The sequence below is a fragment of the Tiliqua scincoides genome, chromosome 2 (genome assembly GCF_035046505.1).
Source record: "Tiliqua scincoides isolate rTilSci1 chromosome 2, rTilSci1.hap2, whole genome shotgun sequence".
NCBI lineage: Eukaryota > Metazoa > Chordata > Lepidosauria > Squamata > Scincidae > Tiliqua > Tiliqua scincoides.
The window spans coordinates 247,987,985-248,007,158 of NC_089822.1; the positions used below are offsets into that span (position 1 = coordinate 247,987,985).

Below are 19,174 nucleotides of genomic sequence, written 5' to 3' on the forward strand. Positions count from 1 at the left end.
TTCCATCTCTAATAAAGTCATTTATGTAAGTTTATTCAAATTCGAAATGTAAATTCATTCTCTCCCCCCCCCACCCCCCAGTCCCAGACACAGTATCAGAGAGATTATGTGGCCCTCCTTCCAAAATGTTTGGACACCCCTGTTCTATCACATTCCACTTACCTTTTTTGTTTTGGGGTACTTGAGAGAAGCCCGGCTGGCCTGGGATCCTGCAACTGCGACCACAGCTGGGTCAGAACCCATCAACTGCTTTCCTTCTCCTGGGCCTTCTATGCTGCTGACTTCTGCTGCTGCAACCGTGCTCACACTGTTCCCCTCCTCTGGAGTTGCCTGCGATTGCTCAGACTGTTGGGAGCTGGCTTGCTTTTGCCTTCTCAGACGCTGAGCTGAACTGCTCCGGTAACGGGAAAAACGGCTTTTAGGCCGTGGCCTAGTTGGTTTTGAAGGTGCCGTTTTAGAGATCGATTTATCTGCAGCTGCCTCCTGCAATGCAAGTTTCAGTGTAAGCTATGCAATTTGTAAGAAGCTTCCCCCCTCCACTCACTCATTTACTCTCAGGAGAGAACAGTCTGGCTTGGTCTGGGAAAAAACACACTGATGCCATCTGGATGTAATGCTTCCTCCAGTGCTTTAAAGTGCTTACGAGACAGAGGTCAAGTAGAATATTTTTAGTCCAAGGAAATATATCGAAGGGCAGCAGGACATAACTGTCTGCCTGAAGAACTGGGCTCATGTCTGGTCTTTGCAGGCAGTACTGCGATGCCCTAATATGACCTTACCTTCCTTGTTTTCCCCAACATGACACATGAGCCTTTCAACCCCAGCACAGTCCAGCAGCAGTGGCCAGATTTCCACTAATGCAGCTCCCAGCTGGTAGCTCACCACCATACTACGTAACATTTCCAGAGAAGAATCACTATGCTGGGTCAACCAAACAGTTCACTAACCTGAGTACTGTGCCTTTCAGGTTTAGCCTGAAAACCACACACGCATACTACGATGTCTCACTCTCTCTGAGCATAGCAAGTCAGTCCCTCCAACCACTACAGCACTTCCTCTATTTACCAAAGTGACTGGGTCTGAACCTCAGTAGCTTGACCATTCCTCTCACCCATGCCTGTGAAGACCTCCGGGTGTTTACTCCAACACTGCTGGCACTAACAGGCACACTTGGTCCAGAAACATTTAAAGCTGAACTGCTATCTTCAGTTTCGTTTGGTTCAGATTTTACTTCCTCTGGTTCTGGCGTCTCAGCAGTAACCACCACCTCAGCATCTGTGCTGCTCCGGTCTGATGGCAGATCTCTTCTCCTCTTTCTTTTTTCCAGGTTTTCAAACACATGCATAATGGCTTCTACCTTCCTATCTTCTCGGGTCTAGCGCACACAAATAGAAATCAAAGTCAAAAAATAGCATAAAAAGGCAGAAAACAGATTAAGGGCATGAAGCAGACCACACAATATGGAAAGGAGGGGGAAGGCAGCAGAATGGTAGTGTTATAATGAACACCCCAAGGTTTTCCAAATTGCCATTCCTTAGACCAGGGGTGTCCAAAGTTTTTGGCAGGAGGGCCACATCAGCTCTCTGGCACTGTGTCGGGGGCCGGGGGGAAAAAAAAGAATTAATTTACATTTAAAATTTGAATAAATTTACATAAGTTTACATAAATGAATATATTAAAGATGAACTTATATGAATGAATGAGGGTCTTGCAATAGCTCAAGGCCTATAAAAGGCCTGGCACAAAGCAAGGCTGGCCTTTCCTTTGCTGCTGCTGCAGCATCACAGATGTGAAACAGCAAGCAGTGGAGGAAGCCCTCGTCCCACAGCTCACGCGAGAGGTCAAACAGTCGCCCTCACACTGAGAGAAGCTGCGTTGGGCCAGTGCGGGCTTCAACAAATCTCCAGAGGGCCAGAGGCTCATTGGAGACTGGGGGCTCCTTGAGGGCCACATTGAGAGGCCTCAAGGGCCGCAAGCGGCCCCCGGGCCAGGGTTTGGGCACCCCTGCCTTAGACCATGCAGAATGAGGAGATGTTAACTTTCCCAACTCAGTGCAACAAATACAAAATTAAAGCTGGTTCTCACATGCACTACTGTAAGGGGGTGGTTGCCTTATCCCACAAGAGTCGGAACAGAATGAGACAGCTTGACCACATGAAAATATTACGAGGTACCAATGATTACAAGGCATCATTGCAAACATAATTTTATCTGGTTGACTAAAGACTCAGCAGAGTCAGAGCTTCCTCTTTTCTCCCCCCCCTTTTAGATTATCCTCACTTGTACCTTATGCCTCTGTATATCCTGTAATAGGAATTGTTTACCTTTTGAAAATACTACAAGTTTGGTTACCAATTTTTATCTACAGTTAATTTTTTCTACCCCTCTGCAAACAGGGGTGTTTTTTTTTTTTGGACCAAGATTTAGATCAAAGTTTCCAAAACCACAGAAGGTTCAACAGAAAGAAGTTTGTTATACAAATATCTTTTAGCAAGAACAAAAATGGTAACTGTAGCTCAAAATCCTTCTTCATTTCAAACAGAACACCACATAGGAGAGGTTTAATATGCAGTAAGCAGGATGAGTATGATATTCCTGTCAATGAAACTTTTTAGGACAAAGGAAAGTGACCCAAGTGCTGCTTTTCTTTTCCTTTTCAGACCAAGAAAACTCATTCTAATGCTAGGGACAATTTGAGCTCTTCATCACCCTCCAGTTGTCTCCTCAGTCAATATCTAGATATTTGCTTTGACTGCTTTGTCTTTAGGTTTCCATTTAAGCTTTACCCATGTGGGCCCAGCTCCCCTTTCCTAGTCTGCCTGTTCCAAAACTTAGGATACAAGTGAATTACCATTAGCTGAGTTTCCTGTTTTTACTTCCAAAAGCCACAGGGTAGCCTGAACAACTCTGTTAGTGAATTGCTCAACAGGACCCATGTTCCTCAGCAGTGCTCTGGGTCAAGTCTGCCAAGCCTCTGGCTCTTCTCCTCAACATCACCACTGATTCCGCAACTTTTACCATTTATCAAATTACCAACAACTTCCTTAGGCCACGCTGCTACAGCCATGGTACCTTCTAAATCCATGTGTGTATATGCATATACATACACACATGAAATATCTAGATAATATAGAGTGGCCTTCCTCTTTGACCAGGCCTAGATCTGCTTAGCTTCAGCAAGGTGGTTGTATCATGCATCTTCAAGACCATCCCCTAGGAAGGCAATGTGGAATGGGTTCCCTCTACCTAGTGAGTGACAATATCCATCACAAACAGTAAAAGGGGAAAAGGTACTTGCCCTTCTGCTCTGAATGAGGCCTCCCTGCTCGTCCAAAGCTGCTTCTTTCTCCTGCTCTTGCTTCTCTTTGTTTGCAGTCTGAAAGTCAAAGAGGACAGAACTCAGCAGCAGTCACCATCAAAGGAAGATATGAGACAATTACGATAACAGAACTTTCAGCATTTCACTGGAAATGTTGCCTGGAGAAGTCAAACTTCTTGGAAACAAGTTCCCCTAGAGTTAGTGACCAAACATCTATTGGCTGTAGGATGATGGTGGCTTTACCTCATTATCACTGGCTGCAGCAAGTCCTTCAGGGACCTCCTCTGCCTGTGGATTACTGTTCTCATCTGAAGCAGTGCCCCGCTGTTCAAGTTCCTTCCGACGGGCTTTCCGACGCCTCGTTTCTGCTCCAATCAGAGTGTCCAGAATAGGTGGAGGTAGCTGCTCTACAACATTTGGGCTTCGTTTCTGCACAGGACAATTCCGGTTTCCCTTGTGACAGGCACAATCCACTTTATAGTTGCTGCCCACCACAAAAAACAAACACAATATATGAGTATCACTCTCAAAGATACAGAATGGCAGCTTGTCTTATGCTAAATGTCTAGGAAAGACATGGAGGATCTGCCTCCATTGTACTCCTACTACATAAAAAGTTACAGGAAATGCATGGAGAAAAAGTGAAGATACAGGAAAGGCTCCAACAAAACACACAGAGGTGACTGCAGAGTGATAACAAAGAATGGTATGACCCTGATATGCAAGTGGCACAAAGAAGACTCACCAGATGTTGTACTCATAGTCAAAGGCAATGGTGACCTCTGCATCCTTTGCAATAGATGTAACTGCATATATACATAGGTGAATCATTCCATCTGCAATCACGTGACGTACCTTGAGATAGACAGAGAACTGTTAGCATTGCATAACAAGATGTGTAACACTTGCCTTTTACAATGTGACATCCTCCATGAAAGGAGAGCAAAGCAAAATATTTGTCACCCTTCACTGTCTACATCTAGCTCAGTGGTTCCCAACTGTGAACCATGGCTCCCAGGGGAACCACGGAAATAAGCCAGGGAACTATGGAATCCAATTGAAAACCCACTGCCCTATACAATATATAGGATTGTAGCCTTCATGAGGAGCTGTGGCCAATGGTGCAGTAGGACAAGGGACGTGCCAAATGAAAAAGTTTGGGAACAATTGATCTAACCTGTCTACTGAGCCATGTATGGTCATTAAGATGTATATATGCAAAAGAGAAAGATTTTGCCTTCTCATAGTATTTGGAATTTTGCTCTTAAGAGATGAGCTACTGCTGGCAAATGCAGAGAGATACCCAAAGGACCATAACAGGGGAGTACATGAACCTAAGTTCCACTTTGGGATGACCACATGCTCTTCATGTTTGTCTTTCTGAGGCAACCAATATAATTTCAAAGAACTACTGCAGTAATTTTTAACCAGCATCTTGTCTTATAGAAATCCACAAAAGTCTTGGTTTAAGGTCCCTGTATTTCACATTGGAGTGGGTTTACTTTCCAAGTTACCCACAAACTCAATATGAGCTGCTAAGTTTTCACATCAAAATACCGTACAACATTTACCTCTGCATTTGGTGTACAGGAGCGCCTGATGAATCTGGCATCATTACCAAAAGTGCGAGCATCCACACACATCTCAACGCTGTTGAACTTGGAGTAAAACAGCACGAAGGGATATGGTCTGAGGAAATAAAGAAAACACTTCTAATTCTCATGACAAACATAATCAACCTTATGTGGTTTCCATGGAGCTCTGTAAGTAGCACTGTAAGTTATACTAGATTTAAAAAGTTTGGGCAGTGTTCCCCTAGCTCACCCCAACCTTGTGTTCTTCAAGAACAAAGACATGCACACCCTTAAAGTTTTGCACACAGCATTTTTGCTTCTAGAAGCAGCAACTGTGGGGGCCTTCCCATCCACATCAGCCCCATAAAGTACTTCTGCCATGCTGACTGGTTTAGCATTCTTACTTTTTGAAGAAATGCCCATTGACTTCAAACTGCTGACGGAGCATCACTTTCCCACGATACTCAATGATAAGAGTATCCACAGCCAGATCTCTGGCTGCCCTCAGGATCTTCCGGTGCTTCTGAACCCGTGTCACTCTCCCGACCTGTAGCTACAAGGGAAAAGCCAGGAATTAATGGAAGAATTCGGGGCCCACTGGATGGCAATTCCTCAATGCATGGTGCTCCATTTCATACAGCAACTAAATGCAAGTCAGTGCCTAAGCTCTCTGACCAAATGTTTTGTTTACCAGTACCCATGAACTGCAGAGGCAAAAGAAATATGCTCAAGACAGCACTGCTGGCCAGAGCAGGAAGATTTGAAACCTGAAAAGAATCTTATCTAATAAGGCAGGAAATTAGGATGGGGGAGAAGGGCTGTAGTTTCCTGCCTCCATGAGCTTCACCTTATCTGTTCTCCCCTATGTATAAGCTTGCTTGCATCTAAGAGCAAAAGAGCACCTTTCCAACCTGTGTCTTATGACAAGACACGAGAGTCCCCATCTTCATATGCAACTGGCTGATCTACTACCACTTCTATGCCTACTGTTTACCTGCATCTGAGATCCAATGACAGTATTGTTACAGGCCAGCTCTGTTTTATTGATTGTATCCAGCACAGCAGCCTTGTCCACAAGTTCTTTGTTGGCATTTAGATGACGTTCCAGGAGATTTTGCACATCAGCACTGTACTGGTTAGTGAAGGCTTCTTCATACTGATCAGTCCAGAGCCGTATGCGGTTCTCCCATCCCTCCGCTGTATTCTCATCCAGGGCATGGGCTTCTGAAGGAGAGTTCTGTACCAAACAACGAAAAGCCAACAAGATGATTTAGTGCTCAAGAACACTGTGAATCATGACAGGGCAGCCTAGGACCACCACCTAATTCTAAGGGAGCCTTGGCACCTCAGCTGTCAGCATCTTCACATTTTGATTCTGACATCTGCTTAGCAAATCTAAAGTAACTGGCAAACGGCACAACAATGCTTATGAGACCATTCCAAACCAGAAGACAAAACCAATCAGTTTGGCTCAAATAGGAAACTAAATTAAAACTTTCCTTAAAATTTGCCTCAACTGTAATCAACAATGATCTTAGACCAGGCCAAAGGACAACTATGCAATCCGAGGTCTTGCATGCCCAGCCTCATAAGGGAAGGCACAGCAAGGCTCCCCTGAAAAGCAAGGACGTTCTTGGTGTAAAAACGGATGGTGACAAACTGAAAAAAGTCATCCAATGCGTTTTACAGGCCTTGGGCTTTTCTGGTGGCTGTTGAGAGAGATTTATGTCAGAGGGTCATTGCATATTTTTGAACAGAGGTGCCCATATACAGCAATACTCACCTTCATCCGCAAAGACTTCCGTGAACCTTCTCTAAAAGCCTGTCAGAAGACAAATGGCTGTAAGTATTAATGCCCTACTTACTTGAGGGTGCATTCAACAGAAGCTGCAGTTTCGGTTAATAAAATTTTTAATCCTTCCTTCCCACATGACAATCCAAGGCAATTACAAACATTAAGTAGGAAAAACATAAACTGAATCCCAGCATCTCCATTATCAGCACAATCCTCACCACCACCTAAGCAAAAATCCAAGTTTCAACCAATCTGCTGAAATAGTGCAGGGGTAACAAATGTCAGTGGGAAGGGTATTGCATGGGGTCAAGTGCAACCACTGAAAAGACCCATCCATTGTGCTGCAATGGCACCTGGAGCCAGGCCCAAGGTGACAACTAGAGCCTAGGGGAAGGCACATATGGGAGAAGACAGTTCTTAAAGATACCCAGGGTCCCAAACTGAAACCTTAAGGGTCATAACTAGGAGCTTGAATTTAGCCAGGAAACAAATTAGCAATCAACACAATTCACGAAGAACTGAGGTGATGTGATCCCAATGGACAGCCCCAGTTAACTGGCTGCTGTATTTTGCACCAAATGAAGCTTTTCCTGGGCAGTCTCACATACAGTACATCACAGTAGTTCAAATGAGAGGTGAACAGAATGTAAATTACTGTAGCTAGGTCGGAACTTGCTATGAAAAGCCATAGCCAGCCATAGTCAACCAAACCAAAAATGACAAAAGTGTTCCTTGTCACTGAGGTTAACTGGGCCTTGAGAAGTTTCATATCAAGAAGTTGTCTCAGACCTAAAACATGTGTTTCAAGGGATGTACAGATTGAACACCACCTCTCAGACTGTTAGAACACTCAACTAAGAGCACTTTCAACTTGCCAGGCTCCAGGTTGTTCTCCCCAACCAACCCCACACAGCTGTTCCACATCAAGAATCAGGACTTCTGATACCTCCCTGGTATAGTATAAGAAAGTGTCATCCACCCTCTCTTTTCACATACCTTGATTTTTTTGGCCTTTGGTGCAGCACGAGCTCTCTCTGCGTTCCTTTTCCTCTTCTTGGGTTTGGTCCTACAGACCCGATTCACAGTCAGAGTGATGCTCGTGGGGGTGTGCTGTGTGGCTGTGTATAATACCGTGGATGGAGACAGCTCCTCGTCCCAGCTCTCAGTTGCACTGCTGTCTCCACCTAAAGTGAGAAACATGTTGGCATGTGCCCTTTGTTTGAAAAATCTTGTACTTAGGATACAGTGACTTTGGACCTCTTTCCCAGAAAGACTATGCAAACCCAATTGCCTTCCTCTCAATGATAACTTGCTGCACATGTACCCCCTAGATCTTCTAAAGTGCCTGCCCTGATCTCTGAGACCTCAAGGAGGCTGGGAAGGAGCACAGAGTAGCAATCACAATGGAAAAGAGTTATTAGATGCAATGAAGCACTGCATCAGGATAACTGCTCAATCATAAATTCCAGAAATCTGAACACACCTGACACGTTGTCTTGCTTCCGACGGCGGAGTCTAATCACTTTTCCTCTGCTGATTCCCCTGCAAAGACAGAGACTTGAAACTCTCACTATTTCAGACTACAGGTGTCCCCCATATCTGCAGTTTCACTCCGCCCCCTACACTCTCATTACTTATCCATCTTTCTTTGTAGTGCTCTTTGTTTGCAGCCCTTCCTGTTACAGAACACTAGATGTGAGGAGGAACTTAAGGAACAGTCAACCAGAACACTAGAGGGAGACAGCCAGAATGATAGCAGAAAGCTGCCTGCTTCTTGTTAGCACTCTAGCTGTCTCCTTCCTCTAGCGTTCTGTAACATGAAGGGCTGCAAATAAAGAGCGCAACAAAAGAAGAGGCATGAGAAACAATGCTCAGCGCCACAGTAAGTATAGGGCTTGCTTTTATCTGCAGTTTTGGTATCTGCAGGGTGGCAGGGAAGCAGGACTGGATCCCATGGATACAGGGGGAGAGGGGAACCCTGCATACTGCTTTAAGTTAGACAGCGACAGCTATAGGTTGCAGTGGAACACCCAGTAACTGAATCTGGAAATTCTGCTGAATCTAACTGGCCACTTTTGTAGTAACATGACACTTGATGACATCAAGTTCTGCAGAATCTAATTGGCCACTTCTCAACTTAATGTATCCAGTTCCAAGGCCATTTCTTCAGCAAATGTAGACCACCAGTGTGGTCTACAGATTCCTATGAGTCCCAAGTTTTCAGTTTTAGAAACAACACTCTATTTGAGTCTTTAACTGAGATAAACCTAGAGGTGAAGGCAGTGTCAATTAAATGCTCCAAGTTAGCAGAGGTCTGAAAGGGTTTTTGGGAGACAAAGACTGCTTTTATTAAACTTGCCCTTCCTGATGAAGCACCGTCTATTTATAAATAAAACAAATACTTTAGCAACCAACACTTGGTGCTTTTAACCAACACAGTGTTTTTCATGTGATCCTTGGGACTTGTTCTGCATCTTATTGTTTTAAATGTTTTATTATTATTTTAATGTTGTAAACCACTTTGGTTGCCCTCACTGAAAGAAAGCAGGATATAAATTCTTTACATAAATCACATAATTTATTCAGCTTCTGGTGAACTTGCAGAATTTGATCATGTGGATCATGAACTTTTGCATTTTTATTTTATGTAAATTCCTTTACATGCTCAAGGCATGACTAGTGGAAGGTTAAAGAACTGCAGTGACTACTCCACTAAATGATCAAGAAACCTCATTAACCACCCACCCCTAAAAAGATCAGGTGACATATAGACAAGACCTTACCTGCACTTCTCACATTTGATGAGGAAGCCATCTTGAGAAAGACTGCAGTGACACCAGCTGGGAATGGACTCTGCCTCTGAAGAGCTCTCTGTGTCCCCAGAATTCTCCTCATCATGGGAGTGTAGGCCATTTAGTTCTGCACGAGGGATGATGGTCTGGACAGGGGGAGAAGCAGGAGGGGTCGGAGGAGGAGGGGCTCCATAATTATGATCCTGAAAACAAATATTTGCATGAGTGCTATTTGCAATGGCGGGGTGGTAGTGGTGGAGAAGAGGAAGCATGGTGACTTTCCCCAGCTTGTGAGCACTTATGAAGAACCTGAAAGTCTACCCAGCATTCAGAGATCTGAAAGGTGACCTGAATTCAAGCTTACAGAGTCCCATAACATCTATTTAATCTACCACAACAGGGTTGAGTGGAGGGATTGCTTTATTATCCAATGACCAATAAAGCCCTGAACTGCTAAGTGTACCTTTTGCAAACTATTTTACTTAAGATAGAACTGGGGGTTAATGCAAGCATCCTGCACCATTCAGCACAGAAAGACTGGAAGCAAGATGTATGAAATCCTGTTTCTGAAATTTATTCTCATCATACACATTTTAAAATCTTCATTAGACACAAACAGCTGCAGAAGTTTCCATCAGCTGCACTGAAGACACACAGAAGAGCACCCCCTCACGTCCAAGTAACATATTTCATTCTGCAATAAGCTTTCTGCTGAAGCGGTCACACACACAACACCCAATACTAGAAATGCAATACACAAGGGGTCACTTGACAATGCTGCTGTCCTCCAGAAAGATATACAACTCAATCATGCACAAGCCAGGGAGAAGAGAGGAAGTGGATGAAATACAAGTCCGCTGTAGATAACAGAGATGGTACTCACAGCATAAGGCAGCCCTCGGTAGCTATGCCTCTGGGAGGCCCCGTAGCCATGACTTGCATACACATTCTTTTCACCAACAGCTGGGCTAGCTTCCACAGACTCTGGGCTGCATAAAGGGCCAAGAGCAGAACCTATCAGTACAGGAAATGGTTATTTTCAAATAATTAGCCAGGTCTCAAATGTTCTCTCATGCTGTAAATATATCCAGCCAAAAATGAACACACCTTGGAGGGGAAAAAATGAGGGATAGAATTCTTTGATGGGAGGAGTGTAACAAAATATTTTATGGCCAGCAGAAAAGACAAGTGACTGGCAGCTGCCTCCACATGGGGCAGCCTATATTTAACAACCTTGCTTCAGCATGAGACAACAGGAATGGGAAAAAAGCTACTGACAATGTGATTCTATTTTGCTAGCCTCCCACTAATTTCATTAGTTGGTGGATGTTAAACTCTTCATACACTTCATCTCCATTTGGCTCTTCTGATTACCTTTCTGAACCCAATGTCTGTTATGAGTTACTTAATACACACATGAGCCTGGATGGTTTCTTAGTGGTGGAAGCTCAAGAGTACTTGGTAAGAATGGAGGGACAGGTCAAACATACTTCATGCCACATCTATGACTTGAATAGGCAGCAACTCTGGACAAACTGAAATAACACTGGGCTTTCCACTTTCTTGAAGGATTCTGCAGTGAATAGACTGCTTAAGCAATCACTAATTGTATGAGACTGTACAGTTTTCCACCACAAGGTGGCAGAAAGAATCGGCTCAAAATGCAGTACAAAATGGGCAATTAGCAAAAGGCTGTGGGAGTCCTTGTTACAGAAAAGGAAACAGGAAAAGCTTTAGGTGATGAAGCCAAAGCTTGGATGCCAGAAGGAGAAACTGCTCTCCTTGGAAGAGGGGGGTGGGGAGGGGAAGACAAACTCCAAGGAGGAGAGAAGGGAGAGGAGCCATCACTGCAAGCACTCATTCCCCTCATCCTAGGAATATGGTTCAGGAAATGTCTTCTCTGCCACTGCAATCAGCCTTCAAAGGCAACAGACAAAACAGCTAGAATACACACAGCACTTGCCTGCTTGAACTTCTGCCCCTTATAAGATCCTTGCACACCTCTCATTCCTATTATACAGCTGCTGTAAATCGAGGCAACCACATCTTCAAAGGCAGTAATTACTCTGCCCCGAACCTATCGATAAATGCAGACTTTCCATACCCAGTTCTTTAACCTGGTCACATTCCAAATCTCTGCTTTTGAAAAAGGGTGTGTCCCTTTTTCAAAAAACCCTGTTCTAAAGTATGGTTTCTGTTTGGCTGTGATATGTTAGATCACGATGGCATGGCAAACACTGATTGGCAAAGTCCTTTATCTACAAAAATTTGAAGTCTATGGCTACACAACAATACTGACACAGTTATCATTTGTAACTACAGCTGTTTCTACTTCCACACTCCCAAAGAGGGCAAGGACAGGAGGTGTTAACAGCAACAGCCTCTCAGGGTTCTGTATGCCATATGACTGAGAATGTGAGGCCACTGCAACTTGACAACATCATGGAATTTGGCCCTGAAGATTCCTAGGCAGCCCAGTAAAATTTAACAGTGAAAGAACCAACACAAAAGCTATTTAGCAAAATATCAAGACCCAACTGGTATTGTTATAAAGCCGAATATATCTGGAAGTGTTCATACATTAGAAAGGAAGCAGGGTAAATGACGCTGATTCTTCAGGGAGCAACTTTGCTGAACATACTCCAGCTAGCGAGGGCTGTGAGACTGCTCATGCCTCAAAGTCCAAGCAGTTTGCACTATGAAACAATACCAAAAGAGGTATCCTACATGGTGTATCCAGGCATACAAAAAGATGCAGGAAAAAGAAATGTATGGTTAGGCTGAAGCCACATAAATACAGAAAACAGAAGCCAAATACACAGAGTTTAATCCCTTGAGTACAGATGTCAAGCAAGTGGTTCAAGCCCTTTAAGTCTTAATGTTCAGTTTTTGGAGAAAAAAGCTCATGACACCATGAACACAGATCACCACCAGCAAGGCACAACTTTCTTTTTAGACCTGACTGAGCCCAAATGAGTAAACCTGCACTGAGCATCTCTTTGTAGGGACATTTCATTTGAAATTGTTACGGGTCACTGTGTTTATCTGTGGAAGCAACTTTTTAAGCCTCCGTCAAGAAGATCTACACTAAGGGGAACAAAATCCACACAACAGTTTTGAGATAGGCAAGAGACCCCAATGCCTAAAAGATCCTCCTTACCCACATCACACAGCCATCTGTATCAGCAGCACCATGCAACTTAAGCTACAGGAGAGGAAAAGAAGAGTACTGTCAGGCCTCGTATTTTGCTAGACAGCTATCAAGCCAAGGTATGATACAACAGATATGAATACAAGATCTTTGGGAAAGAAGTGTTCAGGTGCTTCGTCTTGGATGCCGTTTGAGGGAAAGAGGCAGAGCTTCAGCTTGTGTTCAGCCTGATCTACCATGTACCAGATACCTTCTCTCAGGTTGCTGGTTTATCTGTTGCAAAGCTAACTAATCCCATCTATCCCAGGCTCAACAGGCTAGCTGGAGTCAGGACACCTGGGCCTGGTTCCATATTATCTGCATACTAACAGGCAAGGCAGCACTTACTCAGATCCAGCAGCCATATCTGAATAAGATGTATCTGGTGTGGTGACTCCCAGAGGGATTGCAATGCTCATGACGTTTGACAGGGATCACGGAGTCCAAAGGGTAGCGACTGGCAGCTCCGAGGGCGGGGAGCAGCCGCAGAGCCTCGGCCAACACGTCACGGACATGGGGAAACCTGACAAGGGGAAAAAAGCAGCGCATTGCATTTTTGTTTATCATTGCTACAGCCATATGGTTTACCCCACATACCAACCTAACATGGAAAGAGTACAAACTAAAGAGGAGAATGAGTAACTTCAGGTGCTGCATGTCATCTCTTGTCTATTATTACATCATCATCTCAACTCCACTATGGCCACCTAGTTCACACGCAGAGATTTCCTTGTGCCACATGAGCATAGGTGAGATGCTGCTGTGCAAGAGACAATCACATGGACAGACATGCCAGTAGGACAAGCAGAGCATGGAATTGCTAGGAGTGGGCACAGGAGAGGACAAGCAACCCCAGAGCAGCAAAAGAGAAAAGAAATTATTTTTCCTTTTTTATAATCAGAATTACCCTCATGACAATCCTATAATACCCCAACAGTCACTAAGCTTCAAAGCTGTACAGGAATTCACATGACACAGAGTAAAAGAAAAGGGGTACCTCTGGTGAAAAGAACAACAGACCAAGGAAGATGACTGAGGGAAGCAATAAGAGAACAAAGGTTGAACTGCCACTGATGTACTCTGGCACTGCCTAGTGCCAGAGTACAACACATATACTTCATCTGAATGCAATATACACACAAACTATTACTATCCTCAGAAACACATAAAAGCAACTTATTAAGAAAGGAATGTGTGATTTAAACAAATGTTTACCATTAGACACCACAGAGCAACAGTATAAAACTGTCAAGTGAAAAAGCAAACTTGACACAGAAGTCAATTAAGAAAAACATAGGTGGGGGTATAAAAGGAATAAAAGGTGGTGAGTCTTGCATGGATCCTGCTTCTACAAAGTTCAAAGGCCTTTTGGTAAGAGAAGGATATACTTCATTGACACCTTCAATGAGGTTTGTCTCAGTTTCATATGTCCAGCAAGTGCATCAAGGGCTAGCAAAGACTCCGCCCTTTGGAAACAGTTTCATGGTTGCAAAGACTTGAACATTTTGCAAACTGCTTGGCTCTCTAAACTCTTGGAGGGAAGCAAGAACTTGGGAATTAAAAGACACGAGGGAAGCTCATCAGTAAATGTTACTAGCTTTAAGAGGTACAACAGTTAATCCACCTCACCTTGCTGGCAACTTTGCCTCCCCAAAAACATCTTTTGCCAAAAGCATTTTTCTATTCCCAAGCTAAACGCAACACTCATTACTGATCTGTTCATTCCTAACACATAGGATCTGGAACAGTTGCTACTCATCTCAACAGACTTTTAGGAACTTCACTGCCTTCACAGATTACTCACATGGAAGAATGGATTTTGTAATGTATTGAATTCAGGGGGAGAAACCACATGCATTGCACTTCCATTCTAACCAAATCCATTTGCACTTTCTTCCCATTCTTGAGGGGCATTCATGCCATCAATACAGCTCTTTGTGTAAGAAACAAACATCAAATTCTGTAGAAAATGCTAGCATAGGCTAGGATAAATTCCGAGGGCCTAAAACTTCAATTCCCATCTTGCAGCAAGCAAGCCACGTCAGACATCACATCACTTCTCTCATAGGTCAGCCTAGAAAAAGCTGTTACTTGCTCTCTTCCGAAAGAGGGTGGAGAAACAGGGATCACATCATCCTGCTGGGAGGGGTTGGGAATTCTCTCTTCAGAGTGTTGCTGCATAGACAAGAGCTATCTGCAACCATAAAAGGAACACCCATGCTCAGGAGCTACATTTCATGCACTGAACAACATTTCTGCGAAGACAGACTACAACGGGCATACAAGTATGTGTCAGAAGGGGGGAGAGAACGCAAGATTACAGCTTCTGTACAGAATGGAGACTTCAATGAGAAATTGTCACTACTGTGTTCAGCTGTGAAATGTGAGCTCTGCAATAACAGGCCAAGGACAATTCTGGCCTGCTTATTCATCCACAAACAATGGGAAACCCAGGGATTTCTTTCAGATTTGTCCAAAAACTGGTTCATGAACAATTAATAGCAGTTTTAAAATGCTATCACAATGCTGCTTACAAAATGGCAAGCACCCTCCTCAGAAGGCTAGTTTCTGCCAAGAGCAGGCCATGTAGCATAAGGGATGCCTGATGTTTTCAACAGCACTAAGCTAGATTCACAAGGAAGAAGGAGGGACAACAGGACCCAAATCAACATACGTACTTTGAGATTGAATGAATTATTGACAGTACTTTAGTGGAAGGGCTTCTTAACAGGAAGAATGGAGAAAGTCTGAAGAACTGGATAACTTTCACCTCCTATTTCCATAGCTACTATGTAATATCTGCATGTTATCAATGTACTGAATGCAGAATCCAATTCCAAAATAACATGACCCCAGAACAAAGGGCTGACTGGTATGACAAAGGTGAAGGAAACAGAAAGGACTTGAAAAAATGAACAGCAGAGGCCTAGGCAGGCAAGACACTTTTGGGTCTTGCAGGTAGAATTCTGCAATGTGGGCAAAGGTCAAATTGGGAGCAGCTGATATTAGGTTGGCTGACATGGCCCAGTTTCAACAAAGGCTCACCCATACAACACAATCATGCAATGCAGTAATAAGGATAATGGTACTGACAAGTTACCACTGTGTAGGGACCATCAATTTTAATGACAGATCTGGGAAAGCTGTTCCAGGCAATAGCATCACCAATTCTTTCTTATGGGTGCTGTTAGGAAACAGCCCAATACGACTAAACAGGCAAATATGCCATCTATAAACCAAGTCCATTGCTATCAAACCTGAGGCTGCCTCAATGTTCAAGATGCAAAAGCAACAGAATAGTACAAGCTTTGTTTCAAGAGTCCCCCTTTATTCAGGACTTCCATCTGAATAATGAGGCTGAGACTTTGGGGGCAGAATGAAGAGTCAGCTGGAATGTTTTGTCTATAAAAACAATAAGACAATGAAACTGGGTGCCCCTCCTTTAGACTAGGAAAGGTTCAAACCAAAAAGATTGCTCTGTGGGGGCTTAATCCTTTTCTGCTGAATCTCAAAAGTTGTATGTCTAAATTTTCAGGGGGGTGGGTGGGAGAACAGCAACAACGACAGAAGGTTTCCAATCTAGTTTGAGCCCCAGACACAGCAACACAAGGATATCCAGTCATTCAAATTCTCTTGGGCCTACACAATGGAACAAATATAAAGTATCCAACAATAGTGACATGGTTTACAATTTTTAAAAAGAAAGGTGGATATTACATGCCATTTGAAAACTACACAGTCAACCAAAAAAGGAAGAGAGCTAGACAGAAATCAGGATAGATTTCAACAAGATGATCTGGGGTTGGTGGAACAGGGTAAAAGCTTTCATCAGTACAGGAGGCCACTTGCAGACTGATCTCACCTCATTTGAAATTGCATAAGATAGATTCTCATGACTGCCGTATCATGTAATGGTGGGGAGGCAATCATCTCACAGTGAGATTAACATGGGGAGAAACCTTGGGTGATCCATACAGACCTTGCATTGTTATATTCAAAACACCACAGATCTTACTGTAAAGCAATTTGCTAACTTTACTTCATAGCAGGGAGAATGTGACTTTGACTACATCCAAGGATAGCCACTAAGATACCTGATGTGTTACCTGATCACAGAAGCCAACTGAGGGCATGCATGTCCACATAGCACATTGTAGTCTGTGGTTACCAACCCATACACAGAACACGGTATCAAACTACGCGTGACTATGACCTTAATCATAAAGTTCAAAGCAGTTACGCACCAAACTAGTCAACTTAAATTCCAACTTGAAACAAGGAAAATATGTCCACTGCACTACCAAGAGCTCTGATATCCTTGAAAGGAAAGAAACGTGTGGACAAAACAACTTCTTAGAGTTCAGTATCTATATCCACCTTAACAATGCAATGCAACAGATAGGCGATCTGGTCACCCCTGGATCTGGGTAACATACTGAGAATGATCAAAGAATTGTAATACTGTACTATATTCTGACCTTGTAAATCTGGTTGAGTATGAAAACAAGATACTATTACACGTAACAGCAGAAAATAGGAGTGGTGACAGAGTCTGCATATTACATACTGTATTGTCCCTGAGGCACTTCTGCAAGGCCTTGAGGGACTGTTTCAATGCTCTCATTTTAAAACAAGTGTCAAACCCTTATGATTTCAAAGATGAGGATACAGGAAAGTATTCAAATTCATTGTTTTTTAGCATCCATGCTTTTAACCCAATAGTGAACACATGCACTTTCTAAATGTATTGTCATATTCATGGAAAAAATGTTGGGACCATTGTTAGGAGAGCAATAATCACATTTCACTAAGACATACGCCATCTTCCCAGACCATAAGGCTTCAAATTCCAAAGATCATAGGTTTGCTCTTTATCAATTATCAGCTTTCATCCTCTCTTGTTTCTGGGCCTTGTGCAAAATTTCTCTCTAGTCCGTTCTCCATCTATACTTTGCTTCAGATTACTTCAATTGAAACCAACTATGAACCTTCCTTCAGTTACCCTTTAGAAGTAAATTTGCCCTACTTCCCAAGTTGCCTTTTGGTTCAGTTTTTCAGAACCTGTCTTTACTTCTTGCAAACTGCAAACAGTTCTTCATGTGTGAAGTTTTGGTGCCATCCAGTATGATCCTTAGCTACCCTCACAGTAGCAGTTCTGTTTGTCAAGATGATATTGAACATATTCACCTTGAGCCACTGAATATTTGCAAATATTCCATGACATTACATGAAATCAGAAAGTGAATTTGTGGCATTCTTTTCCTCATGTAGTCAAACTATAACCATAGCTCTCTAAATTTAGTCCTACAGGAATTCTGGTGTTATAAGCTCCAAAGACAAGCTCAGTGGGGCAAAAACATGGAGGATATCCAATTGATGCTACCCAGAAGTCTTTCACACACTCTGCTAGCACAATAATATAGGAAACGTGGAAGCCTTGCTCGGTATCAACATGTTGAGCACAGTCTAAAGCATGAAAATATTTCAAACACATCTAGCTAGTATTTTACAGCTAACATTACAGGACAAATCAGAGTAAACATAAGAAAAAACCAATTCAAGCGATATCTTCCTATTTTAGCATGCATTAATCCAATGGTTCTCAAAAATTTAAGAGGCTCTAGAGACTGCTACCTGATTTTATAAAATGCCAATAGGTGGGGCTAAAATGGCAATTGGGCAGCAGTCCTGCCTCCTCAAGTAGCAGCTTGTTTAACTCTTGATACATATAACTTAATCTGCCCCATCCTTTTTGCAAACCACCAAAAATTGGGTCATGACCAATTGGTGGGTTCCAGATCCACAGTTTGAGAACAGTTGCATTCAGCTGAATCTGAACTAAACAATAGTAAAATATAGTTAGTAAGAGTCCTTGATTTATTTTTTTTAAATACTTGGAGAAACTGCAAAAGACTACTAATCATTCTTACCTGGAGGTCCAGGTTTCTAACTCAACTCACTCATATTACTTAATCATGCTCCAAACAAGAAGCCCTCTCCTGTGATTCAGAGAAGAAAAAAAATCTGTACACTGTTGATCCTTCTAAAACTATGAAGTCTGAGGTCATAAGACAAAGATATTTCAATCTTAAGAACCATATCAATCTTGATATTTCACCACATCATTGGATTACCAACACTGGCTATAACCCATTAGAACAGTCTGAAAATTGCATGTAGCACAAAAGGATTAGTACAGCAGGTCTCAATACTCCAACTCAGTATTTTAATAGGCTAACTGGTCCTCAGAATTTTTTTTCTGACAAAGACAAAAGGTTTCTGACAAAGACAAAGGTTTGCTCAGTCAAACCTTAAGCACTCTTAAATACTGAAACTACTTGTCTCTACAAGTAGAAAATACTGTTTTCCTAGGACATTTTCAAACAGCAACGCTATTTAGCACTGATACATTAAAAATAGCAGGACCAATATACCCCACTCAAAATATTTACTAAACAAATACATACATGAGCATGCAAAATTTTCGCTTAATGCAAGTGCATT

At 42.8% G+C, this 19,174-nt stretch overlaps 1 protein-coding gene across 3 annotated transcripts in view; it reads right to left on the reverse strand.

The window, feature by feature from the left end:
• The window catches only part of SETD5 (SET domain containing 5), a 66,352-nt gene that overhangs the window by 24,122 nt on the left and 23,056 nt on the right, over window positions 1–19,174 (reverse strand). For all 3 annotated transcript variants that reach the window (XM_066616921.1, XM_066616919.1, XM_066616920.1), the window contains exons 2-15: window positions 13,019–13,193; window positions 10,364–10,469; window positions 9,472–9,683; window positions 8,172–8,230; window positions 7,685–7,872; window positions 6,677–6,715; window positions 5,888–6,130; window positions 5,298–5,446; window positions 4,891–5,008; window positions 4,065–4,174; window positions 3,563–3,803; window positions 3,299–3,376; window positions 1,112–1,375; window positions 163–483 (exon numbers count right to left, since the gene is read on the reverse strand). In XM_066616921.1, coding sequence (XP_066473018.1) covers window positions 163–483; window positions 1,112–1,375; window positions 3,299–3,376; window positions 3,563–3,803; window positions 4,065–4,174; window positions 4,891–5,008; window positions 5,298–5,446; window positions 5,888–6,130; window positions 6,677–6,715; window positions 7,685–7,872; window positions 8,172–8,230; window positions 9,472–9,683; window positions 10,364–10,469; window positions 13,019–13,089 — 2,199 coding nt within the window. In that variant the 5' untranslated portion in view covers window positions 13,090–13,193. The remainder of the gene's footprint in view (window positions 1–162; window positions 484–1,111; window positions 1,376–3,298; window positions 3,377–3,562; window positions 3,804–4,064; window positions 4,175–4,890; window positions 5,009–5,297; window positions 5,447–5,887; window positions 6,131–6,676; window positions 6,716–7,684; window positions 7,873–8,171; window positions 8,231–9,471; window positions 9,684–10,363; window positions 10,470–13,018; window positions 13,194–19,174) is intronic.